Source organism: Felis catus, chromosome B3, assembly GCF_018350175.1.
Source record: "Felis catus isolate Fca126 chromosome B3, F.catus_Fca126_mat1.0, whole genome shotgun sequence".
NCBI lineage: Eukaryota > Metazoa > Chordata > Mammalia > Carnivora > Felidae > Felis > Felis catus.
In genome coordinates, this window is record NC_058373.1 from 31,974,268 (window position 1) to 32,001,482 (window position 27,215).

The 27,215-nt window shown below is 52.9% G+C and overlaps 1 protein-coding gene across 10 annotated transcripts in view; it reads right to left on the reverse strand.

The window, feature by feature from the left end:
• Nucleotides 1-549: 549 nt before the first annotated feature.
• Nucleotides 550-27,215, reverse strand: part of PML (PML nuclear body scaffold) — a 39,286-nt gene continuing 12,620 nt past the window's right edge. Inside the window, exons 3-9 of one of the 10 annotated variants that reach the window (XM_003986961.4) lie at nucleotides 21,968-22,548; nucleotides 20,669-20,739; nucleotides 14,404-14,541; nucleotides 13,751-14,009; nucleotides 12,644-12,696; nucleotides 4,181-4,331; nucleotides 550-3,125 (exon numbers count right to left, since the gene is read on the reverse strand). In XM_003986961.4, the coding sequence (XP_003987010.1) occupies nucleotides 2,350-3,125; nucleotides 4,181-4,331; nucleotides 12,644-12,696; nucleotides 13,751-14,009; nucleotides 14,404-14,541; nucleotides 20,669-20,739; nucleotides 21,968-22,548 (2,029 nt within the window). In that variant the 3' untranslated portion in view covers nucleotides 550-2,349. Of the gene's footprint in view, nucleotides 3,126-4,180; nucleotides 4,332-10,797; nucleotides 12,031-12,643; nucleotides 12,697-13,093; nucleotides 13,165-13,750; nucleotides 14,010-14,403; nucleotides 14,542-18,031; nucleotides 18,185-20,668; nucleotides 20,740-21,967; nucleotides 22,549-27,215 lie in introns of those variants that run through there. The other 9 variants (XM_006932386.3, XM_019832077.2, XM_011282964.3 and 6 more) reach the window with 9 other exon arrangements.

The following is a 27,215-nucleotide window of genomic DNA, read 5'->3' on the forward strand; positions in this document are numbered from 1 at the left end:
ACGGGTGATGGCCTGTGCCGTGGGAACCCCTGCAGGTACTAACGTGGATTCCATTTGGGACACCCCAGACAAGACAGCCCGGACAGCGACACATTAATTACCCATTGCTAACATCCTGGGCTCCCCTCCCTCTTGTTAAGGGTTTTACCACCTGTGACTCTGGGGACACAAACAGGGGTGTGAGATTACCCGGCAGGGGGCAGAGGTGACGTTCTTACAGATGCTGGTCTCTGGCTCCTGACTCCCTCTAGAGGGTGATTCTTGAAACTGGCGCCTCTTTTCCTCCATGTGCCTCTCCTTTTGGGAGAGGATCCCTGACGGGCCCACCCTGGGTCTTCTCTTTTGGAATGGGGGTGGGGAGGGGCTCACAGATGTGAGCGACAAGGAGCTCTGGGCTCTGCTAAGCCCTGACAGGACTTCACAAAGTGCAACTCCCCCATGTTCGGGAACCTCCCACCCCCCAACCCCCGCTCCCCGCCCTGCTTTAACACAGACAAGAAGCTGCTCAGTGGCTCCCGGGTGGGCTGAGCAGAGTTTGGTGCCTCAGACTTTGAGCATTCACATCTTTATTAAAGGCTGCATAAATGGAGAGAGGGCAGAAGAGCCCTTTGTTATAAAACCTGTGGTCAACTACATCTGCGGACGGCAAGCACGGGAGGGGTGTAAACCAGCGGGCACTGCCTCGTTCGGGGGGAGGCTGAGGGAAGAAAATACGAGTGGCGGCCCAAGGGCTGCCTTGCAATTGCCAGGATGGTCAGCACAGCCAGGCTGGGGCCCAGCCTCCTCTCCCCCTCACCCATCAGCCTGTTCCCACAGCTTTTGAGCCCGCACTCGCTTTACACTCGAATGCTATTTTAAACACGTCAAAGCTCACGGTTAGAGTCGACACTCCCACTGTGGTAGCTGGTTCCCATGTAATCCCTTCGTGGATCTATCTCCAGGGCACCCAGCGGACGGGGGCTGAGGTGTGGGCACACAGACTTCACTCCTGTGAAAGCTCAGGCAATAGGGGCAGGAGACCCTGGGCTGTGGCCCAGCGGCGGGAGCCAAGGGAGGGGGAAGGGAGAGGAGATGGGGAGGGACAGTGGTTCTGCTAGTCAGAGGGAAGGCCCTGACCTTGCTGTGTTCTGCTGCTGCCCTCTGGTGTGACCACAGATTGAGGACCTTAGCTTAGGTTAGGGCTGAGAGCTAGGGTTTAGGTTGAAAACCATCTTGTCCACTGGCTCGGTGGCTGCCGTCCATGCCTAAAGTCCCAGAATGGAGGAACTGGAATGGGAGCTCTGAGCCCATCTGGGCCAATTGGCCCATTTTACAGTGGAGACACCAGGGGTCATTTCCTAGGTCACAGTCAACGTGCCCAGTCGGGGCCAGGACTTTCTCTGCTGCTCTTTCGGGAAGCAGTCTATCAGAGCACTGGTTCTTAGCGGGCATCAGAACCAGTTGGAGAACGTGCTAAAACAGCTTGCGGGGCCCGCCTAAGAGATGCTGATCCCAGAGGTCTGGCGTAGCGACTCTCAGGGGATGCCAACGCTGAGGGCTCCTGGTGTGTGTGGCAGGCAGCCCTGGGCTAGAGGACATTCCTAATGGGGCTGAGGGGGGCGGTACAGAGAGAGCAAAAGCCACACTGAGAGGGGCTGATGGCCTGAGGACCAAAGAGAAAAGCCCGAGTAAAGGAGAGGCGTCTGGGTGGCCAGAAAGCAAGAAGCAAGCTTGGAAGGGTCAGACTCTGGAAGGTGGGACAGACATGGGGCGGCAGATTCTGTCTCTGCAGACACAAGGCCCCGTGGGGATGAAAATGCATTTTTATCCCCAAAGGAGAAGTGACCAGGGAGCCGGCCTTCAGACAGGCAGGTGGTGGGAAAACCCAAACTCATGATGGCGGTTTGGTTGAGAGGCACTTTGGGCGCCTGTGGGGTGTCGCCGGCAGGCAGTGTCCATGGGGGCTGTTGGCAGGTCCCCCAGGGCAGTGGCCGGGGTCAGGGAGGAACTGCAGGGACACTCGTGGAGGTGGCGAGTTGGGTGGCTGGGGGCCTTCTTCACGTAAAACCTCCTTGGTTTTGGCTCCTGGAGGAGAGGGGCCAGGTGTCTGGTGAACCAACCCACTCACTGGTGCTCCCAAAGCCGGAATGGGGATTTGGTGGCCCCTGGGGGATTAGGACTTGGACTTAGAACCTTCTCTGTGGGGCTTTTCGAGAAGGGGAATTTGGTCCGAGAGAACTGATTCTGGACCAAATGACAACTGCGTACTGGGGCCCAGGGCCTGGAAATGCGGTCATGGGTGGGGCCTGCTCAGGCAGGCCTCATCCCTCTCGGCGCCCCCTGAGATTCCAAGCCAGTCATCGCCTCCTCTCAGCTCTGCTGGGGCGCCTTTTCTGCCAAGCTGTGGCCAGCGATGCCTTCTGCCCGTGCCACGGCGGCCTCCTCCGACAGGCCTTTGAAGTAGCTGCTCAGAGCCTGCAGGTTGACAGCGCGCTGCATGGGGGGTGACGAGGTGGTCTGCAGGCTCAGGTAGCGGCTGTACTTCTTCAAGCCCCGCTCTGGGTCACGGCGGTGTGCGGTCAGCAGCTCGGTGAAGCTCACGTTGTGGAGGGCCAAGAGGCGGGCCTCGGCCCGGAGCAGGGCGGCCGCCTGCACCAGGGGCTGCAGGGACGCAAAGCACTGCAGGCTGCTGAAGGAGTAGACGTGCTGGGCCAGCTGGGGGCCCGGGGAGACCTCGAGGAGGCGGCACAGGTCTCGCATGGCCAGCACGGCGGCCAGGGCGCTGCGTTCGCTCATGTTTCTCGCCAGGTAGGTCTTGGCCAGACTCTTGAGTTTGAAGCTGCTGGCCCTGGGCACGCGCTCCCGGATGAGGGGCAGAGCGGCCAGGAAGCCCGAGATGACCTCCTGAAACTCCCACAGCCTGTTCATGTCCTCCAGGGCCCGGAAGAAGTTGGGGAGGCCGGGCCCCCACAGCTTGTAGCAGGCCAAGATGGGGCGGCGCATGGAGCCCAGGAAGCCAAGGAAGTGCTGCAGCCCTACCTCCAGGGAGACGGCCTTGGAGTAGATGCTGAAGAAGGCCTCGGGCTGGATGAGCACGCGGAACTCACTCTCCCGGTTCACGGCTGCCAGCTGGCTAATCTTCTGGGCTGGGCAGGAGAGAAGGGCAAGGTGAGGCCCCAGGGGCGGGGTGGGGGGCCCAGGGAGGGAGCAGTAGAAGCTCTAGGACCCCACCTCGGGGCCTGCTGGCAGGACCCAAGCGTCAGCCTCCAAATGCAGCTCTATGCTGGCTCCAAAGGGGACAGGGGTCAGAAGGGGAGGGCGGGCTGCTTTCCAAACACCCCCTACTCACCTGGTGGGAGTCCAGCTCCCCCCTGCCCCCCTGCCCCTGTCCCCAGCCCCAGAGTTTGCCAAACAGTTTAGATCCAGGTCCCTCCTGTCCGGCTTCTGTTAGCCTTACCCGCCTACACTCGGGACCCTTTGTTGTTTCCACCGCATCCTCTCCCCCCTGCCCCAGCCTCCAATCCCATCGTCACTGAGCCGAGATTCCCAGCCCAGGCAGACAGCACACCTGCCCAAACTACTCCACTCAGAACATGGCTCACAGCTGCCCTGTGAGGTCTGGGAAGGACTCCCCTGTCCTAGGGAAACCCACTACTTCTGTCTGGCTGGGCTGGCCCCATGCTGGGTCTGTGCCACAGGGCAGGCCGGAGCCTTCTGGTTCAGGGAAGGGCATTGCGAGGCCAGGGTCAGCACCGTGGAGAGTTGAGGGGCTTCTGGGAGAAGGGGTCATCTTTCTCCGTGACCTGGGCTTTGTCGGCCTCCCTGTGGAATGAGCTCTGTACTCAGAATTCTGCAGCTTAAGGCCTTGCTTGGATCACTGGCCTCCTAGCAGTGACTTCCCACATCGTGTTCTGTTTACAAGTGTGTTGCCAAAGGTCTCTAGAGAAGCACTGGTCAGGGGTGAGCTCACGGATGCACCTGCCTCATGCCTTCAGGCCCTGGAAGTCCTTATTCAGACAACCAAGTGGTACACCTGGAGTCCCAGGGGAGGCTGGGACTCAGGGACTGCCTGCTCTCTGGCTGCAGTCATTGGCCAGAGCTCTGGGCTCTCCCGGGCCCAGAACATAGCTCTGCCTGCACCTACTTCGGGGGCTCAGAGACTAAGCTAGAAAGGGGTGGGGGTGGCCACTGGAGAACCCACTTTCACTGTCAATCTTGAGGTCAAAGAAAACCAGGGGCCTGTCTTCTGCTTGGGGGTCGGCGAGGCTCTCATCCAGGACCCTCAAAGAGCTGGGACCCTCCAGTTGGAGGTCACTGGACTCGCTGCTGCTGTCGTCCAGCTCCCGGGAGGACTGCAACACAGAGAAACCAACAGGTCAGGGGCCCGGAGGGCGAGAGGGGGGCGTGTTGGCAAGGTGAGCATGTGCCCACGGGCCGGTGTGCGTGTATGATGTGAACGTGGGAACAGGGGCAAGCTGGTATGGTGGGGGGGGGGGGCATCCGCACGCACATGCGGGAGAGAGGGAAGGGGAAGGTGTATATCCGTCTAAGCAAGTGCGTGTGCACGAGGATGTGTGCGTATGAATGGATGTCAGTGTGCATGTGCACATGTGAGGGCCGTGTGGGAACCACACGTTTGTGAGTAGGGGTGAAAGGCTGAGATCACGCAGACGAGTGTGTGCGAAAGCACGAGCATGGGAATGAATGCAAATGCCAAATGTGTGTGTGCACATTGGGTGTGAATTTATGAACCTGTGTTGACAGGTGTGTGGGAATGTGAGCATGTGTGAGTGTGCACATGGGCGCATAGCGCCGGGTCTGGAAGCTCAGGGAAGGGGCCAGTGCTCTGGTGGGCAGGGCCGGAGGGGTCTGCTGCTCCCTCTCTCTGAACAGACTCAGAAGAAACACTTCTTGGGACGGGAGGAAGGAGCCTCATCTCAAACCTGAGGTTTCTCTGGAAGGGGCCAGGAGCTTGGCTCTTCTTGTCCCCATAGCCAGCCAAGGCTCCAGTGTCTTAGGGGGACCGCTCGCCTCAGGAATGCCACATCTGGGTGGACACACGAAGCCTGGAGGCCCTCTGTCATTTAGCATCCAGGAGCCGGCTGCTTAGGGAAGCCTCAGGCCCGGGGCTCCTCTAGCCTGGGCACCCAAGGCCCTGTTCTCACCAGCACCAAGGCAAAAAATCTGAAAGGCCTCAGGGTGGGGGAAGGGCTCTGTCTCCGTGAGCCCCAAGGGGCTGCGGCTACAGAGGGCGGTAGAGGCTCATCATCTGCAAAGCTGCCAAAGCCAGCCGATGTCTCGGGAGGCCTGCTCAGAACTTCCTGTGAATGCCACCTGTGGACGTGAGCCAGAGACCAGGGGGAAAGGACGTGGCCAACATCACACGGCCAGCTGGGGGTACTGCTGGGACAGAGTCCAGAGCAGCCCTCGGGTCTTTCCTACTTACAGACTGCCTCACCCGGGGCTATCTGAAGCCTCCAAGGATGAACGCTGGCCTCTGGCTAATGTCCTTGGCTCGGCAGGTAATAAGCATGGGCCTTGGCCCTTTTATTCACCAGGTGAAACATTTTAACAAAACTTCAGCCAAGAGCAAAGTCCTTACTAGCCACAGGTAAAATGTGCTGGTTTTCCCCAGGAGTGGCCGATTTTCACTTCATTGGCTTTTCATAGCCCTACCCCAGGCTCACCAACTTCCTCCCGGTCACTGATAGAGAAAGACATTCACTAGGAATCCGTCTAGAGCTGGTCTTGCTTAGAGAAGCCTGGAGTTCGGGGATTCTATACATACGGTCCCAATAAAAGTCTTCGTCAAACGCCTCGCATATCTGGATCCTCGATTGGCCACGCATCGAAGGTTTATTTTGCAAGGGTTGCTCTGCATCTTCTGTCTCACTGTGGCAGCTCCCTTTCCTCCCTGTGAGGAACCTTCTCCAGGAATCTTCCTCGAAGTTGCTAGACCAGATACTCCACCTTCTTTCCTTGAGGGAAAACCCAGCTGGTTTTTATCTTCAACCTTCCAGACATTGCCCTGGCACCTGGGGTGGTGGAAAGAGCTGGGCTCTCCTTGCTGTGTCCTCCCCCAGACTGAAGAGCTGTCCCTTTGGCTGAGGCCTCTCTGTCCCCACCGACACGGCACCCGGAGCTGTCTCATCTTCCTTCCTCTTTTGGCTCCCAGCATGACTGCAAGAGCCCGTGCAGTGGCCCTGAGTTCTTCCGCCTGCCTCCTTCCTTCTGGAATGTCTTCTCAGGCCTTAGAGCCTTGGTCACCTCTTTGGATATCTTCTTTCAAGACTTGAGCTCCCGGGACAGCAACACAGCTGCATCTTTGGGCTAGCGCCATTTCCATACCAGGTTGTTTATTTTTTTAAAGTTTATTTACTTCTTTTGAGAGAGACAGAGAGTGTGAGCGGGGAAGGGGCAGAGAGAGGGAGAGAGAGAATCCCAAGAAGGCTCGACACTCAGCTCAACGTGGAGCCCTATTGTGGGGCTCGATCCTGCAACTGTGAGATCACGACCTGAGCCAAAATCAAGAGTCAGTTGTTCAACCAACTGAGCCACCCAGGAGCCCCAACCAGGGTCATTTATGACGGCCATCAGAATCTCATTTTTACGCCCTCCCATTGCCCTGGGGTCATTTTCTCTTATAGTGCCAGAATGTCTTTTGTCCTGAACTTACTGAACAACTTGGTGGCTCCCTTGATAAAAGGACACCCCCTTCCTGCTGAGCTTGTCAATGGAGAGAAGGCTGGAACTTCCAGCTCTGACTCCTCTTCCTTTCTGATCCTTCCTCACCCTTGGGGCTACTGCACGGAGATGATCTTGCCAGCACGCCTTCCACTCAACTCCAGCCAGCTGTAAACCCCACTCCCTCTCCCTGCCTTACGTCCCAGCAACGGGGCCAGGAAGTGCCCGCATGCTTAAAAAGGACTCTTCTCAAGACCCAGGTTTGGCAAAAGGGCAATCAGCATGAGAGGCTCTGGGGCAGGAAGGCTTTCTGCCCCCTGCTCACTGCCCGAAGCCCTATGTTCCAATGCCCATAGCGCTGCCCGCTGGGCGAGTGTGTGGGCGGAGAGTGTAGACGGAGAGGCACAGAGACCCGGGCCCAAGCCAGGCAAGGGCCTTTTACTGGAAAAGGCTTGAGATGTCCTGGGAAGGGAAAAGGAATGGTGGCAGAAGGCAATGGAGTGGGGAAGACTGGAGCCCGTGTGCTCGGCCTGGAAAGTGAAAAGTGGGGAAAGCTCCAAGGAAGTAGGGAGCGGACACAATGGGAGGTGAAAAAAAGAGGAAGAGGAATTGAAGATGTTCTGCTAAGAGCTGGAGGAGTAGAACTCACTTTAATACTCTTTAAAAGATGCAAGTAAATAATAGGATTCATTTCTCTCTTTTTTTTAAATGTTTATTTTTGAGAGAGAGAGAGAGAGAGAGAGAGAGAGAGAGAGAGAGACAGAGCATGAGCGGGGGTGGGGCAGAGAGGGAGACACAGAATCTGAAGCAGGCTCCAGGCTCTGAGCTGTCAACACAGAGCCCGAGGAGGGGCTTGAACTCACAAACTGTGAGATTGTGACCTGAGCCAAAGTCGTCCGCTTAACCAACCGACTGAGCCCCAGGATTCATTTCTTTATTATACTTGGTTAATGGACTTCTTTGACTGCAAAAGTGTGCTCAGACCGAGCCACAGGGGACCTGGGAGTTTCTCAGGACCCACATGTAACTAGGATACACGTGCAATCTGGCTTGTGAGCTTTAGTTCACTTGGATTCAACACAGATCCACTTAGCAGGGCAAGGGCATTCCACTTCCACACTCCACGCGGCAGGCTGCATGGCCGTACCAAGCACACCCATACGGCTGGCTTGACATTTTAATCACCTTCCCCAAGTCTAGGTCTCTCTGGGAAGATCCAGCACCGCCTCACCCCCCCCCCCCCCCCCCCCCGGATCATATCCCAGTATGTACAGGGCACCCCCATTCAAGGCTGATACACACAGATGACAGATATACAACTGAGTCCCCCCATCCGGTGGTTCTCTCTTTTTTGGCTGGGCATTAGCAGCCTCAAAAAATCCAGATGCCCAGGTTGCACCCCAGACCAGTTCAATTACAATCTCTGGGGCAGGGGGAGTGACACCCAGGAATCTGTCGTTGGTAACCACCCCCCCCCCTCAACCCCGCAAGATTCCAGTGCACAGCCAGGGTAGAGAACTACTGTCCTACTGATTAACTCCATGTTTGGGCATCGGCCACTCAGGAGCTGAACTCTGATATTTGGCATCCAGTCGCCTGAAGTTGTCTCTGCAGTGCCCGACATCAATTCTTATCAAGAGTCCCCAAGTTCCCGAGGGACTTCCTAAGCACCCACTCTTAAACAACAGCTGGGGTCAGTTTGGCAACACACACAGATTGCCCTTTTTTGCAGACACAAAATCCCAGCTCTTGCAACGTCCGGAAGCCCCGCGGTACCTCATGCGTGTCCGTGAGCCGGACCATCCTGTTAGCTAGCCTATGGCCCCTGCTGCCCCCTGCGCCAGGCCCTTGGGGGACAGGGCTCCCATGTTCTGTTACACACACTCACCAGCATCCCAGCCCCTCCCCTGGATCGGTCGTTTCCCACGGGCCCCTCCTCCTACTGCTGGTCACCACTGCCACTGCAGTCAGGGACTGTCCCCTCCTGCTTCCTCTTGGTCTTGCTACCGCCGGATAGTGGGGCGAGTCCTCTGTCACAAGAGTAGCTGAGAGCACCTATCTTTTCCTGCCTTGGACCCTAACCCAGGGCCCAGGGCAGAGGCACTGCTGACCCACCCTCATTTCCTAGGATAGTCCTCACCCCAGGCCTCCACCATCAGGCCTGGGTCTTGCCCCGCCACCCAACAGTGGCACCCCCACCGCTTCCGGCAGCAGCAGGGGCTCTTACAGACCACTCTTCCCGCACCAGCCGTCTCTCCTGGAGCCTTGCCCACCTTGCCAGGTCTGCACCAGAGCCTCCAGGCGTGTCTAGCTGCAGTCTGGGACACTTGGAAAATGTGCTCTTTTCATAGGCCAACTTCCACACACGGGAGGTGGGATGAAGGCCACGGACAGGAGAGGACACGGGTATGTGGGAGCCCGGAGCACCTTGCGGATGTCGCCCTGCTCCCCACCCAAGCCGCTGCGGGTACTCTGGGAGTGCCAGGGGTCTGGAAGGGAGCACAGAAGGTGGGTGAGAAACGCATGGAGGGGACCTAATTTGTTTTGTTTTTGCATAGGTGTTTTTTAAAGCTTGGGACACATGATGGTTAATTTAAAAAATGTGTGTCTGGAGGCACTTGGGTGGCTCAGTTGGTTAAGCACCTGACTCTTGATCTCGGCTCAGGCCGTGATCTCACGGTTTGTGAGTTCCAGCCCCGCGTCGGGCTCTGCACTGATGGCCTGGAACCTGCTTGGGGTTCCGTCTGCCCTTCTCTGCCCCTCACCTGCTTGTGCTCTCTTTCTCTCTCCAAATAAGTACATAAACTTAAAAAAAAGAAAGTGTGTCTGAAGAACTGAAGAATACCAACACAAAAGCAGTGGTCCTCTGGCCCTCCCCACTCCGGACCTGGTCTCCACAGGTGAGCAGCTGTGCTTCTAATTGTTTTAACTCTTCACCACCTGAAACACACTCCCTCCTTCCTGGAATAATTCAGACACAACCTGGCGGCCCCCTACTGACAGCTGAGGATCAGACTGACACCCCGCCCCCCAGCCCCAGCAGTGCTGGTTTCAGTTTCTGCGCCCAACTGTCGTGAAGTCTGGTGAGACTACTGGCATTCCGATCCTTTCTCGAGCTTTCCATCCCAGACTGCTACCCAGGGTCAGTTTTGTTTGATGCTACTGCTACTGACCCAGGGTCAGTTTTGTTTGATGAGGTTTAGGGGATGGAAAGAAGTGCCCAGATTTCAGAGGAATTTAGAACATGGCTTAAAGGGAAGACTGAAATGTTGACTGGCGGTGAAGAATAATCGAAAGAGGGGCATCCAGGGCAGCTCTGGGGGCCTTGGTTTCTGTAGCCGGGCAGACGGTGTGACTTAACGGAGAGGAAGAGAGATGAGTGATCTACGGGACACCTGAGTGCAGGCGTCGGAGGGCCACTGGCTATCCTGGTCTGGCAGCAGGAGTGAGCGCCAGGCACCAGCAGCCTGTGGGCGCTAACTGAGGCCATGGGCAAGGCTGAGACCATAAAGATGGGCTGCAGCTGGAAGAACAAGGTGGAAGGGAACAGAGACCTGAGAGGAGGGTGAGGAGGGGTGGCTGGGGCTACTACAGGGAGCTGGAACAGGGAGGGCAGGGGTCCTCGAAGTACCGGTGAGCTCAAGGGGCAGGAAGCTGTGGCCAGAGTCCCTGCGGGCCAGCTTTCAGTATGGTGAGGTCCAGGGGGTGGCCGTGGGGCTGGCGGCTGCAGTGGGGTGGGGCAAAGACCCCAGAGAGGCCAGGGTGCTGGATGTTGAAGTCCCCCAGAAAGAAGGCTGGACCTGGCTAAAGAGAGGCCACCTGGGAGGCGGGTGCTGGAGCCTCCCCTGTGTGGGGGGAGGCAAGAGGAGGTGTGAAATGATCTGGGGAAAGTGGGGTTCACCTCAAGAAAGGCGCAGAGAACCTGACTAGATGGTGGGACCGACACAGTCCAGGAAGCACAGAAGGCCTTGACCCGCCTCCCCACTCTGATGCTCACAGGGCGTTGGAAAGAGGGGACATGGTAACTCCACCAGAGAACCAAGTTTCAGTGCAGGGAGGACACAAAACCGCCTGCAGAGAAGAGCTAAGTCCAGCAGGGAATGTGATGGTCATGGAAGAAGGGGTTGCCAGGGCAATCTTTCAACAAATATTTATTGAGCAGCCGTATCTGCCAGGTCCTGGGATCGACACATTCCCTGCCCTCATGGGCTTAGGTCCTGGCAGAGGCCCAGCGGAAAGCCTCGGGGTGGTGGGATGGGGCAGTTGGAGGGGCAAAGGGAGATAAAAGCTTCCTATTTTGGGGCAAAGAGGCCTGGGGATGTGAGGAGCGGGCAGCCTGTATCTCAATCATGCCCTTTCAGGTGAAGAGGGCTTACGTCTCCCTGACGTGTCTGTGCAGCCGCTCCTTCCTTGGTCCGCTCCTTGACCACGATGCACAGAATGCCTACTGTGTGCAGGGCCTTCAGCGAATGGGCCAGGCTGGGTGGTGGGGTGCAGGAGGGCCGGGGAGCAGGAGCCAAGTGAGCGAGTGGCCACGCGGTTCCAGGAGGACGGTGGCCACCAGCTACAGAAGAGGGAGGTGCTAGGGGTTCTCAGAGGCCTGTCTGAGGGGGGCCAGGCTGGTGGGGGGTAGGGGGAAGAACTCGAGGGCAGGGGGCTGGGAATGCAATTGGAGGGACCTCCAGAGGTCCTGGACGGGGTTCTCCACGGGGGCGGTGTCAGAATTCCCATGGGGAGATCCTGCCCTAAGAGTCTGGGGTGCTCTGCCTCCCCCCACCCTTCCTGAGAGAGGTGTCAAGCTGGGAAGCCACAGAGAGAGGAACGGCAAAGAAGCTGTTGAGCCACTGGGCTATGTGGGGGGAGCCCCGGAAGGAGCGGCTGAGGGAGCGCATTGCTCCCCGTGCCCGGCCGCGTTGACTGATGGCCCTCTGGAGGTGGCAGGGACTCTCCTGGGGATCGGCAGGATGGCTGGGAGGCCCTGTGGCAGCAGGGGTGGTGGCCTGGACTGCGGGGGGAGGACACGTCCACATGGGGTTATAATACACTTTGAGGGGCAAATGGAAGGCGCGGTGAAGACGGGGGGTACTCTGTGCTCTACGCGACAGGAAGCTAGTCCCGCGGCGGCTGCGGACGGCAGTGTCCTCCCGGTGACTGGTGGGCTGGCTGTGAGGATCGGCTTCAGGGACTGCAGGTTGTTCGGCGGGATGTTGGGGAGACCAAGCCGGGGGGCGGCATGCGCCATGGGGCAGGCGGGGGGGCCGGCAGGGGTGGTATGCTCCTGGTGCTCTTGGCAGGGGGTGGGCTGGCGAGGAGTGTTGTGCAGCGGTCTCCATGCGCTCCATGCACTTTCCAATACAGAACCTCAGACTGAGGGCCGGAAGGGACCTCAGAGGCACCCAGTCCAACCTTTCCCTCTGTTCAACCCCCCTTTCCCCACCTCCATTAACCAACCTCCAGGGACAGAAGGGTGCAATCCACAAAGGTACTCGTTCCATTGTGGGATGCCTTTAAAGTCCTTTCTTATCGAGTGAACGCTTGCCTGTTTGGGCCCTGTACGGTGCTGCCCGTGCCCTCACACCCCTGCACTGACCCTCACTGGCTGCGATTAACTGGGGAATGGGTCCTTGCCCCCGCTCCTCATTGAGGACTTAGAGGTCAGAGAAAACATAAGGAAGCTCCAGACAAAGGCATTGGCTAGTTCAGAAGAGGGACAGGGCTCTGGAAGGAAGCACTCTCTCAGCATTTCAGAAGAGTATATGGTTACTGACGGCTCCTGCCCCGGTATAGAGGGAGGGCTGGGCTGGTTCAGGCCCGCAGCTGGCATTTGGAGACTGTCCTCAGGACAGCACAGAACTCACTGCCTCGCTGGAAAACTCCCCAGGCGCAGGGCAAGTCTAAGAGTCACCTGCTGCGGCTGGGTCTCCTGGGACCCAGAATGGGGGGAGGCAGGAGTCCAGGGCTGAACTTCTGGACCACTCACCGAGTTTTCGGCATCTGAGTCTTCCGAGCTGCTGATCACCACGACGCGTTCCTCTGAAACAGGGCAGAGGAGACAGAATTAGGCCCTGCCAAGATGCCCACTCAGTGGGGCCCAGGTGTTCTGTGAGAATCCCTGTGGGCCAGTGGATGGGGTGGGCGATGTGTGCCCTATAGAGGGGGATGTGAACATTCACCAAATGTGCTAGTATGGATCTGTTTATTCAAAGAGACTTTCCGTCACTGCCCACTGTGCCCTGTACGTGAATACTTAATTCAGTTATTGGTCCTGAATTCAGAATCTGTTCCCTACACAGGCAGCTTGGCAAAAAAGCACCTGGTTTGTTTTGCAATCCTAAAGAAGCACATTGGTTTTTTCCAATTCTGTCTCATGAGCTGAGATGTTTGAATTAAAAGCTACTTTATATTTGGTTAATCAAAACCTTTTGATTACCAATAGCATTGTGAGCAAGGAATGTCGGTCAGGGCTCAGTGTGCAAGCAGGATCAGGGCTCAGTCTGAGACCTAGAATGAAAACAAAGGGGGCCTCTGGGTGAAGCAGATCTAGGAAGAACTGTCTTGACCATTCCAGAATTCTATCAGTTGGCCTCAACTCATGCCCAAGAACTCCCAGTTTGGTGGTGTCCATAAAAGGTATCTAGGACAAATGACGTACTTTAGCCAGGTGGCCTTTGCAGACAAATTTGGGAAGTGATGGGTGTGGACTTGACCCAAGGTCTCTCTGGGAGCATGCCAGGCACTCACCAACAGACACTGCCTGGCGAGACCCACCTTGTGCAGAGGCACAGTGCTGGGCGCTGTATGGGTGCGTTCGGGGAAGGGGCTACAGACTGTGGGTTTTAGCCTCTTACAGTCCCCACACTGGAATCCCAGCAAATCACACGGTAAACTGTATCTAATCTTATCCCCCAGGAAAACCATGGGCTTTCCCTGCCCCATCTGGTGGCAGCTGAGAGCAGGACACACAGGGGATGCTGTTGGCTTTGGGCTCCCTGGGTGGGGTGAGGATTTGGGGGAAGGGTCCCACCCTACCCAGCCCCTGGAGGACAGCACGTAGGCCTCAGCCTCCGCTGCCCACCCACTTCCTTACCTGCCTCCCTAGGCTCGCCGGTCACGTGGTTGCTGTTGGGCGGGAAGACCTCGTTTCCGATGATGGGGCTTTCAGGGCTGCAGGGCCCATCCAGGTGGGGTGGTGAGACTGCCTTGGAGGTGCTGGGCCTGGGTTGCTCGGGGGAGCTCCGGGCCAGCCGTGTCTCCTTCTCCTCCTCAGACTCCATCTTGATAGCCTTCCTGGGGCACTCGGTCTGGCAGGACTTCCTCTTCTGGGGAGTGACTGGGCTGCAGACCTCCTATGCGGTAGGGAGTCACAAGGCCGGGTTAGCAGCCTTCAGGGGTGCTGGGGTGGTGGGCAGAGATGTGAACCTGGGTGGCAGGGACCTGTGGCCCGCCCCCTTTGCTCCTGCTGTTGCCTCTGGTCTCTGCCACGCAGATCGTGTCTCTCTCCACATAGGAAGACCCCTGGGCTGCCACGCACACTGGCCGTCTGCTGACCACTGACTCTGCTGGCCTCTGCCTGCCCTGGAGTGGCTCACGCTTACAGGGGAGCTTCCTGGCAGGGCAGCCAGGAGCAAGGGAGAGAACAGCGTAGGTGCTGACTAAGGCCTGGCTTCTCAGGTGGGAACCTGACTGCCTGGTGGGATCTGGGCCTCCAGGTGCAGAGTCAGGGGGCAGGGAGAACCTTACCTCTCTGCAGGAGGCGTCTTTGATGGAGTAGGCATGTATCGGCACCGGGTGTACCCCGGGCACCGACTGTACCAAAGCCATGACTGGGGTCTCAGCTGGCCCTGGGGCCTGTGCCCGGGCCCTCTGCATCTCCTCTGGCTGCGAAGTCCGGAAATAAGAGAGACAGAAATGAGCGGGTGGCAGGCCCAGGGCTGACACTCCAGGCCTGGGGTCAGCCCAATCCCCAGGGCCTCAGCCAGCCACAGGTGCAGGCTGTCCAGAGCCCCCCGGGGACCAGGAGTCCTCCTCACACCCTCCTTCTGACCCTGAGGTGCTGGCATCTAGGGGCACTTCAATTCCTGTGCATCCTAACAGAGCCAGAAGGTGACTGCTGAGATTACACGGAACCAACAGCGCCTAAAGGTTTGCTCGACAGCTAGCTCCGGGTTAACAAAGCGCTCGCTCCTGGTGGCAGCGATTCCTCTACAGCTGCAGAGCTGTAACAGTGAGGACACCCTTCCACTGAGCTGAAACCCTTCCAGGGAACCTCCCTGTGACCTTCACTCTGCCCCTGGGCCTTAACTCCCCCTGGGTCAGAACAATTACACACCCCTCAGCCCTCAGTCCCCCTCTGTGAAATGGGAATAATATTAATATCTGTCTCACAGGATACCGTGGATGAAATGTGTTACCACAAGTAAAGTGCCTAGAAGAGCACCCAGCACTTAGTAAGTGCCACCGATGATATTGATGCTAAATACAGTTTTTATTGCCACTCTGAGCCAGGCATAGTGCTAACTATACATAAACCCACCCCAAAACGGACTTGGGCTGGTTCTTCAAAAAGTTAAACACAGAATTCCCATATGATCCAACAAGTCTTCTCCTAGGCATGTACCCAAAGGACTGAAAACAGATGTTCAAACAGAAACCTGCACACAAATGTTCGCACCAGCCCTATTCACGACAGCCAAAAGGTGCACACAACCCAAAGGTCTACCAGCCTCTGAGACATCAGCCAAATGTCTAAACAGCCCAAATGTCGGACAGTCATACAGTGGAATTTTATCCAGCCATAAAAAGACATGAAGTCGGGGCACCTGGGTGGCTCTGTCGGTTAAGTGTCAGACTTTGCTCAGCTCAGGTCATGATCTCACAGTTGTGAGTTTGAGCCCCGCGTCGGGCTCTGTGCTGACAGCTCGGAGCCTGGAGCCTGCTTTGGATTCTGTGTCTCCCCCTTTATCTGCCCCTCCCCGGCTCATGCTTTCTCACTCTCTCAAAAATAAATAAACGTTAAAAAATTTTTTTCTAAAGGCATGAAGTTCCGTACATCAACATGGATGAACTTTGAACACATTACACTAAGTGAAAAGAAGCCAGCCACAAAAGAATACATGTTGTACGGCCCCATTTATATGAAATATCCACAAGAGCTGAGCGCATAGAGACAGAAAGCAGACTGGAAGCTGGAGTGGGGGTGGGGGCGGGGCAGATGTGGAGTGGCCGCGACATGGGGACAAGGTTTCCTTTCGGGGTAATGGGAATATTTGGGAACTAGATGGGTGGGGTGGCTGTACAAGATTTGTGTATGTGCTGCCGAAGCGAGCACTAGCTGTACAAGATTTGGAGGGTGCAATGTCACTGAACTGTATACTCGAAAATGGTTAAAACAGGGAATTTTCCTAGATGAATTTTACCACAATAAAAACAATTATAGTTAAAATAACGAAATAGGGACCATCCTGTGATTATTGCCAATCTACAGAGAAGGGTAGGAGGCACAGAGGTGAAGTGACTGATTTCCCAAGGTCATATACCTAATGAGGGTCTGGACCAGGGTTTGAGTGTAGTGTCTTTGAACTGGTGGTTCTCTTTCCTGGTCACTGTCTCTCTTACATCCCCCCACACCGCTTTTCTCTATACTGTGTGAAACGGAAGCATCCGCAGGGCAGTTCACTGAAAATAAGTGACGAGTGACCTGGGAAGTGTCACTCTGCCACTCCTGCCTGCAATCCTGACCCCTTGCTGCCTCCAAGTCTGTGTGTGCCCAGGAGATGACCGTGAGCAGGCGCCTGCAGTGGTCCGTGTGGTGAGGGAAAGGAAACAACACCCAGCTGGAGGGGGCGCTTCCTCGAGCACAGCCACGCTGGACAAGTCAGAAGCTGGACTTTAAGATCAGGAAGCCAGGGACAGGCTTTCCTCACAGGGGAACCCCAGGAATTAGCTGGCCAAACCTGGGCTGGGGCAGGTGGGGGAAAGCCCCACGTGGCCCCATCGTGCTGGGACCGGAGCTCGACGTGGGGCGCTTCTTGGTATCGAGCACTTTGATGTGGGCTCCCAAATCAATTGCTATAACGGACTGACTTCCTTTTCCCCTCCCTCTCTGGGTTTCTTTCTCTTAACATCTTTACATAAAGGGAGGAGAATTGTCTCTCTGGATCAGAGTGTATCTGGGGGAAGTGGAGAGAATGGAGAATCTCCTTAAACTTTTTTAAGTTTATTTATTTATTTGAGAGAGAGAGAGAGAGAGAGAGAGAGAGAGAGAGAGAGAGAGAGAGAAGCCCAAGTGGAGGAGAGGCAGAGAGAGAGAGGGAGACTCCCAAGCAGACTCCACAATGTCAACTCAGAGCCTGATGTGGGGCTTGAACCCAGGGACTGTGAGATCATGACCTGAGCAGAAGTCAGACGCTTATCTGACTGAGCCACCCAGGTGCCCCTACACCAGTGTTTTTCAGACTATAGTCTGTGACCCATTGGTGAATCATGAAAGCAATCCAGTGGGTCACGACCAGCATTTTTTAAATTATGCAGAATAGTATAGAACAGAAAACCCATGCAACAAGGGTAATTTATTTTGCAAAACTTCCATTTTAGCTACAGTTATGCACGTGTACATATATATACCGTAGATATAAAATATATTTCTTTATAATGGGTAGTGGTCAGAAATTTAAACCACGTCACACCCATTAGGATGGCTATTAGTGAAAAAAGTGTGGATGAGAAGGTAAAGAAATTGGAAACCCATGAGGTGCCTGGGTGGCTCAGTGACCGACTTCAGCTTAGGTCATGATCTCATGGTTCGTGGGTTCGAACCCTGCATTGGGCTCTACGCTGAACACTTGCTCAGAGCCTGGAGCCTGCTTCAGATTCTGGGTCTCCTTCTCTCTCTGCCCCTCCCCAGCTTGTGCTCTGTCTCTCTCTCTCTCTCTCTCTCAAATAAATGTAAAAAAAATTTTTTTTAAAGAAACTGGAAACACTGCACTGTTGGTGGGAACGAAGAAGGGCATGGCCAACTATGGAAAATTGCATAGTGACTCCTGAAAAAATGAAAAACAGAATTACCAGATGATCCGGCAATTCCACCTCTATGTAAATTTTGTTACGTATATTTTATCACCATTAAAAAAATTGTTTAAAAAAGTTAAAAAGGTCCTTTCATGTCTGGATCTACAAATCACTGGTATGTGAAAGACCCTCTTTCCAGAAGGGCAACAAACTCCCTGAAAGTGGGCCTGGGATTCTCTGCCTCTGTCCCACCCACGATGCCCTCCTTCCTGTGTTAATGAAGCAGGACACAGACAAGAAGGCTCACTTAAAAAAAAAAAAAAAAAAAAAAAAAAATCATGATGCCCAATTTGTTGTTTGGTAGCTTTAAAATGTTTTATTTTTTTCCATTCAAGTATTATAACGTCATGACGAAAAGAGCCTAGAGGAAATGGAAGAAAGATGGCCCCCAAGCTGGGGAGTTCTAGCTAAGGCTGTTGCTGTGTTTTCTCGTCACCTCTGTGCAGATACATGACTGAAATGAAAGTAAACCAACAGTTTCAAGAGGGATCCAGTGTTGGGGCGGAAAGCCCAGCTCCTGCCTCCTAAGGCAGGGACGTGGGCCCGAGAGTCGCCTTTCTCCTGGCATAGCTGAGCGACCGTACTTTCTCCAGGGACTGCCCGGCCACGCCTGCCTCCCTGGAGCTGCTACACCAGTCCTTTGCACTCACAGAGTGAGACGACATCCCTCCCCCGGCTCCCCTGGCCTGCCTGCCCCCTCCTCCAGCCTACTACCAAAGTGAAAGCAAGAGGCTTTGCAGAAAGAGCATTCTTCTGATGTTCCAAGTTCAAACTACTTAGTAGCGAATGGTGAGAGGTCACATAAAGACAAAGACCCGGAAGAATGCCTAGACCTCATACAAGATAGTACAGGGTCTCTTGCTGTTCATTAACCAGCAACTGGCACGTGGAAGACAGCCGAGCTCTGTGGACCTGGGGCACCTTCCCCAACTATTCGTAGGATTTCTTTGGGGGACATTATTCATCCTAGCATTGTGATACCAAAACAACCTAAATACGCATTGACAGGGAACTGGCTAAATAAAACATGCTACATCCATTCACTAGACTGCTATGCAGACACAAAAAGACATCAGGAAGCTACCTACCTACTGAAAATGTAAGAATTCCAGAATACTTTGTGGGGTGAAAAAGCCTGGGGCGTAATACTATGAACATAGAGTAGTATGCTACCTTTGTGCAAAAACAGAATGGAAAATGGAATTACCTGTAATCATATTTGCTTGTAATTACATAAAGAAATTCGGGAGGGATATGTAAGAAATAGGGACAGGTATATGGGCATAAGAAGTGGAAAGATAGGGACCAGAAGGGAGGGAGACATGATATGTTACTTTCTTTCTTTTTTAAGATCCAGATACTGTATGTGCAGGATTTGGGCAGTAAGGTGCCATATGTAGGGTGTTATGTGAAAATATTGGATATGCACAAACACAGTCTTAGTTTGCACAAGAAACCTCTGTGATGCTGAGTAATGGAGAGCTCAAATGAGAAACGGGGTGCAGAGAGATGTTGGAGTGTCCCCCCACCTCAAAGCATTGGTTCTCAACTTAGCTACAAATTATCATCACCTGGGGATCTGAAAAAAAAATTTAGGTACAATTTATATACAGTGAAATGTACAAATGGTAAGCGTACAAATCAGTGGATTTTAAGAATCGAAGTGTAGTTGACATATTTATCAGTCTATGTTTTTACTTCTGACCGTGTGATTGTATTACTTCAAAAATATAATAAAAATGTCCTTTTTTACTTTTCAAGCTACATATGTGGGGATGCAGGACCCAAAGCAGTTAGGAGTCTGCTTCTAATCCTATCCCTAGCTTGCTGTGTCATGTGGCCTGGGGTTGTCACCCTCTCTCTGGGCCTCAACCTATGCAAAATAGAGGGTTAGACTCCATGCGCTCTCCTAGCTCTAAAACTCTCAGTTCCTAAATCCTGCATTCTCCAGGAAGTCTCTCCAGATTGCCTCTGCCTACAATAATCTCTCTCCCCCAATGGCCATGCATGACAAAGCTAGGCTCGCCACCTGACCGCTACCACCAGAAGACCTGATTTCTGTGGAAGTCTGATCAGTCCTGGGCCCACACCTTTGACAGGCAGACATAGGCAGACCCAGATGACCAGGATATGGAGGAGACCAGACGCCTAGTCCAAGGAAGGATCTCAGGCAGCTTATCCCAGAGGAGCCATGCATGTAAGCACTTGAGAGGGCAAGCCAAAGGGGTACCACTGCATTTTCTCCCAGGGAAGCAATCTAAGGGCAGTCCAGAGATGGGGGTGGCTGTCTCAAGCATGGGTGAGCTTCCTGTCCTTGGGAGGTGTGTGTGTGTATAGACAGCCATAGGTCAAGGGTGCTGTAGAGGGAATGCTGACGTTAGAGGGGGTATGGACACCTCCCAACCCTGAGAAACTATGATTCTTGCATATATGCTGGTCCTGAAATCACACCAATGAAACCCAACCTGCTGGGACTGAGGTCTGCCTCCTGGCCCCATTCTCCTCTCCAAGAACCATGTTGGGGGCGGGGGAGAAGTGGGGAAGGCCTCCGTGTTGATTCTAGGAAAATGCTCACATATCTAGGATGGGGGACAGGGTAAGGGAGATGTCATCTACCACCATCTGTCAGGGCCACCCACCAGTGACCGCTTTCTTCACCTGCTGTCCATCCCTGGTTCTCACCCCTCTCAAATCTATCAAGTGCTACTTTGGCATTTAAGATCTCAGAGCCAGCCAGTTCACCTGCCCTTCCTTTACTCCTTCCCACCGAAAGCTCCAGTCCGGCCACTTGCTGTCCCTCTCGGGCACTCTCCCCTCTCTAATGCCTGCAGACACAGGGGACAACAAGACTCAGGTTCCTTCCTGACACAGGGGAACTCTGAACCCGTTTGACCTGTGGGACCATACCACCTCCCCTTGAGACCTCAACCCATCTTACCAGGTCAATGTCAGAAGAGTCCCTGGGAGTGCTGGAAGCCTCTGGGCTGGCCCTCCTGTGTAGAGCTGCATCTGGAGAACACAGAAAAGGTCACAGGCAAGTCAGGGACATCCCCGGTGGGAGGCATCTTCGCCTGGGACAGTGACAGAGGAAATGTCTCTGCTGCTTTTCCTAGAGACTCATTCTTCAGGGCCTCTCACAACACTGGGGCAGCTCCATGGAGGGGCTGTCATTTGGAAGGAGAGCTCCCTGATTGCAGTGAGCATGAACCCGGCCAGAAGGGAGAGGGTGGCATTAGAGAGTGCAAACCCAGGTGCATCTCTGTCCATCTCTCGGCTGCCACCGAGGCACAGTGTGGTGGTATGAGCCCACAGCCATCAGCTCCAAGGGCAGGCGTGAGTGACTGAGCCCCCATCACTGGCACTTGCCCGGATGCCTTCAGATTCTGTTGCCACCCACCTCTTTCCCAGTAAGGGCATCCTCACACCAGCTATTCAGAGCTCAGATGTGAGCCTAGAGATTTCCTCAAAGAGCTGTTAAAGGTTCCTCACCTTGGAGGCCCTTTGGGGCACCCCCCCTCCCCTTGGCGTCCCTTGAAAGCCCCGATGACGTCACCAGCTCATACAGAGCTGCTCCAGCTCCTGGATCTGGACTGCAGAGCCAAGCACTGCCTCATTCTCCAGCTACGTGATGTGCTCCCATCTTGCCCCAGTTGGACTGGACAACTGCTGAGGTCACAAATTGGTCTGCTCTCCACTTCCCAAGGGCCCACAAAGGTAGGCAGCTGGTCCAGACAGCAGGCCATGCTGGAGGCGAAGCATCTCCTCCACTGAGGCGCAGTATGGTTTCTGGTAAACACCCGACCACTCCAGGGGGTTTTCTCAGTCCCCTTCTGCTCTAACCTCACGTTCCAGTTGACTTCTCTATTGCTAGACAGGAGGCTTAAGAGAATTTCCTGAAGTGGTTATCCCTTTGGGGCTAAAATGATACTGTGTCTGGTTCTCAGCTTAGTGTTTCTTAATTCTCCAAGGGTCACAAGATCACAGCTAATCCACAGGGCCCTGTAAATTAGTAAAACGTGACCCCTCTGGAGGGCTGCAGACGCACGTCAGGGCCTCCTCTCCTCCTTATCCTGTGCTCTGGAATGTACGATGTGAGCAAATCTGACTTTAAACAAAAACAAAAGTAAAAACAAAACCACGGCTTCCTTTTCTGCCCTGTCTCCCCCAGGGAGCGACAGCAAGGCACAGGCCCTTAAATGGTAAACAGGTCGGCCACAAGGGTGGCTCGGGTGCTTACCCGTCGCCTGAGTGATGCAGGAGACGAGTCCCTGCAAGCGCACTTTGAATTCGTCGAAGCCATCGGTGCGCACGGCGGCTTGCAGGTTCTGGGGCTCCTCCTGGCGCAGGCGGCTGAGCGCCTCTCGCAGGAAGCCGTGCATGTCCAGCACCTCCTGGTCAGAGGCGTAGCGCTTCATCCTCTGCACCAGCGTGCCTCCCACGCGGATGCGCTGCAGCACCGCTTCCAGGTGGCCCAGCTGGCCCGCGATCTCATCATAGCTTCGCTGGTACCGCGCGCTCACTCCCTCCAGCAGCTCTTGCTCCTGGGCCAGCACGTGCGCTACCACCTGGCGCACGCGCGCGTGGATCAGCTCCTCGGTGTCTGCGCGCATGCGGCCCAACTGGCTGACAGCCGCGTGCATCTGCGCGTGCGCCGCGCCAAAGGCGCGGTCCTGCTCCTGCAGCGCCTGTGCCATGGCGTCCAGCTCGTCCTGCCGCTGCTGGATCTCCGCGCTGATGTCGCACTTGAGCTCGCTGTGGCCGGTATCCAGGAGCGCGCACGAGCAGCACAGCGGCTTGGAGCAGCCTCGGCAGTAGATGCTGCAGACACACAAGGCCGGCCTCAGTTAGGGCTCTCCTGCTTCTAACCCCTTTATATTTTTGTTATTAAACTCCTTTTCAAAAATTACAAAACTTTGAATCATGGTAGGTCCCCAGGTTCGTGCTTTTCTCCATTCAGTTTGTGGTCTCCAAACTACCCATAGAGCATTAGAACGTAAAAAAGTTACTTAAGTAACGACAGCTAGCCTCCAGTCGTGAAACAAGGCACAGATACACAGATTGTCTGTCTCTCCACACCGTTTCTGAATTTCCTTTCCCCGCCTCCGAGGCAACCAGGTGAGCACTGGGGTGCATCCTTCCACGACTGTCTGCTCAACCCACTTTACACAAATATCCAGACTGCTTGCAGGATTTTAAGGACTTGATACATTTCATCCCCTTTCTTTTTAAAGTTTACCGGGTACGTGGTGCATGGTGCGTGGATGGCTCAGTAGGTTAAGCCTTGGACTTTTGACTTCGGCTCCGGTCATGATCTTGGGGTTGGTGAGTTCAAGCCAGCAATCGGGCTTTGCCCTGACAGCGCGGAGCCTGCTTGAGGATTCTCTGTCCCCTCTCTCTCTACCCCTCCCCCACTCGTGCACACACGCTTGCTCTCTCAAAAATATATAAACTTTAAAAAAAGGTATTAAAATTTATTTATTTTGAGATAGACAGTTTGGGGGCGGGGGGCAGAGAGGGAGGAAGAGAGAATCCCAAGTAGGCTCCACACTATCAGTGCAGGCCCAAGGAGGGGCCTGAACTCATGAACTGAGATCATGACTTGAGTCGAAATCCAGAGTCAGAGGCTTTAACCTACAGAGCCACCCAGGTGCTTTTACATTTCATCCCATATAATCCTCACTAGAGTTTCTGAGGGGAGAATTATTGCTGTTCTCACTTCACAGATGAAGAAAGGGAGACAATCAGTGGTTAAACAATTGGCTCAAGTATCTACAACAATTTTGGTGGGTTGATGTTCTTAAAAAGAAAAAAAAGATCATGCTATAAAAGATCATGAGTAATGTCTTTGTAGCTTCCTCCTCTAATTTAACTTTTGTTCAGGACATTCCTCTAGGTCTAATAAGTATAGATCTAATGTATTCTCTTTATAGCCCCCTTAAATTCCACATTGTACCACAACTGATCCAGTCATTCTCCTGTTAATGGACATTCTAGTGATTTCCTATTTGTACTTTTTTTGTCAATATGGATAAAGCTTTATGTGGCCTAACACATGGATGCTTTTGTTTCTGTGAAATAGGTTACAAAAAATAGGAATGCTAAATCAAAGGGTGTGCATTATTTTCATTTACTTAATATATTTTAGCTAGCACTTGCACAGCATTTATTATGTATCAGACAATATTATGAGTATTTGAGAAATATCACTCTTTTAATCCTCCTAACAATCCTACAGAGTAGGAATTATTATATCCCCATTTTTAAGGATGAGGAAACTGAACAAGAGGTACAATAACTCATCCAGAATCACAGTTGGTAAGTGATAGAGTCCAGAGGGCAAACTGTAGGAGGCAGAAGAATGTACTAATTCCCAGAACTGGAGTATGTTAACTTCTATGACAAAAAGGACTTTGTATATGTGATTAAGTTAAGGATCTTGGGATGGGAAGATTATCCAGGTGGACCTAGTGTAATTATGAGGGTCCTTATAAGGAAAAGGGGAGGCAGGCAGGTGTGAGGAGGAAGACTTGATAATGGAAGCAGAGGTCTCGTGCTATCCTGCTGGCTTTAAAGATGGAAGGGGGTCATGAACCGAGGAATACAGGCAGCTTCTAGGAACTGGAAAAGGCAAGAAAATAGATTCTCCCCAAGAGCCTCCAGCAGGAACACGGCCCCGCCGACGTCTTAATTTTCTCTCAGGGAGACCCATTTCAGACTTCTGACCCCCAGAGGTACATAGTAACAAATGTGTAATGTTTTAAGCTCCTAAATTTGTGGTAATTTGTTACAGCAGCAATAGGAAACTAATATAAAAACCCAGCCAGCCAGGCGCAAGTCCATACTCTGAAACGCTATAATGCTGCCTCTTCAAATACTACCAGGAAAATATTGTTAGTTACTTCCCCAGAAATATTGCTATCATCTGTTATCAACAGCAATGATAATAAGTCAGCCCACCTGAGGCCAGAAGAGAGGATCTTAGCTGGAGCCACTTTGGCCTCAGTTAAAGATCAACTTGTCCTGGAACTGCCAGCAGAGACTGTGCTGGCCAACCTGACTCCAAAGTTGTGGCACGAGGCACTGGTCCTCGGCTTTGTCGGCTCTCAACCTCCCCAGACCACCGAAGAGGGCAAGGCTCCAGAGCTCGAACCTCTTGATCAAATACAGGAGATTTATGCTAGGCTAGCTGAGGTTTCCCGGAGAGCCCAGAGCGTGAGGGAAGCATGGGAGTTGCCACTGGGTCAAGAGCACTCAGCAACTCCAACATGGGGAAATCTGATCTAAGTAACAGAGACCCATCACCAAGAGGCAGGGCCAGTGACTGAGGTAAGGGTCAACTGAAGCAGAGGGCAACTGTGGATCTGACCTCAGCTCTGTGCCCTTAGCAAGTCACTTAACCTCTTTTTGCCTCTATCGTCTATCTGTAAAACAGGGATAACCCCCACCTCATATGGGAATTCTATAGAGGATCAAATGAGAGAAGTCCTACATATATGTTCTCAACAAAGACTGCGATCATTATAATTGACTGAGATATTAGCGCTCACCAATGATACCATTAACAAGAAATGCTGAGCAATTATGAAAAGAACTAATAACTCTACAGAGGGCAGTTTGGCAATATCCATCAAAATCACAAATGTATTTATCCTCTGACCCAACAATCCCCCTTCTGCGTATCTATTCTGTAGCTCTACCTCAACATGTACAAAATAACATCTGTACAATGCAACACAGTCCATAATGGCAAAGAATTGAAACACGCTAGGCAAACAGTTGCATAAATTATGATACAACCATACAATGGAATGCTATCCCAGCAATTCAAATGAAAAGAATTATGGAAAATATTCCCAAGCTCTCATTCACAAACAACAATTTTCAAATGCTAAAAAAAAAAAAAAAAAAAAAAAAAAAAGTAGACATACTTCTAACAAAAAATATATACATGGGAAAAAAAGAATTCCACTGAGAAAGAATCTAAAAAACAGAAGAGTGTCTCAAGGCCCCAGCTGGAAACACTAAATAAATATCACGATATCAATTCTCTTCAAGTTCAGATAAAGGTTTAAAGCAATTTTAATCAAATTACAGATGAGAGTTTGAAACTTCACCAATGGATTGTCAATTTCACAGGACAGAATAAACAGATCAAACAGTTAAGAAATTTTGGGGAAAGGGCACCTGGGTGGCTCAGTCGGTTAAAAGCTACCAACTCTTGGTTTCTGCTCAGGTCATGATCTCAAGGTTCATGAGTTCGAGCCCCATGTTGGGTTCTGTGCTGGCAGTGCGGAGCCTGCTTGGAATTCTCTCTCTCCCTCTCTCTCTGTCCCTTCCCTCCCCCTGACCCCGCTCGCTCTCTCTCTCTCTCTCTCTCTCTCTACTAAATAAACTTAAAGGGAAAAAAAGGAATTTTGGGGAAATCAGTGTCAGAAAGGGGAATTTTCTCTGCCAGATAACATAGGATAGAACTACCATTATTTTAAGAAGTGTGTGTGGCACTAGTCCAAGAGTAAAAAGGAAGGAAAATCAGCAGAACAGACCAGATATTACTTATCTAGGTCCTGGCATCCGTATAAGAATGTGATACTTTATAGAATAAAGAAAGCATCCCACACTAATGGACATTAAACAATTCCACTCAACAATCAGAATCGAGAAAACCGGCTACTGCGGTGGGGAGAAGCAAATTAGGGCTTGTTTCACACGTGATGCCGCAATCCATTTCCGGTGGGTCACAGACTTAACTATGAACCATAACACCATAGAGGTGTGACAGTTGACTACTGATGATGGTAAAGACCTTATAACCACTCAAGAAATGGAAGAAATCATACACTCAACAGATGTGCCTACCTAAAAATTCAAAACTATGTATTTTTCGGAAAGACATTCACAACTTCCTATCGTGAGAAAAGCAAGTTACAGAACTATCTGCTTCTGTTCAGTTTGGCTTATGTGATTATAGGGACGGCAGGAAGGAGAGTAAACAGTCTATATTGATGGGAGTTACTTCTTTCTTTCTCCCTCCCTCCCCCTTTTCATCTATTTAGATTTCCCCAAAATTTCCATAATCAATTCTAAGTGAAGGAGTTTGGACTTTAAAGAGGAGGCAATGGAGACCCCTCAGAAAACATTCCATCTAGGAATAATAAAGCTTTTCCTCTTCTTCCCTGACATGTATTGTTTTGCTTGTCCCTTTATGACTGTTCAGTGAATTGACTATGTCATTAATATTTTAGTTAGAAGCCTCAACATGTTTCCTGGGTTCTCAGTCTCCCTATCTGAAAGCTGCCTATGTCTTAAATTGCCATGCCAGAGGCCATGTGACAGCAGGAAGGATATGGGTCCTGGAGGTGGACAGCCTTGGGCCTGAATCTGAGTCCTTCTGATTCCTAGCTACAAGGCCTGGAGTAAAATACTTTCTCTCGAGTCTTAACTTCCCTGTCTATAAAATGGGGATAAATAAGAATGCCTCTCATAGG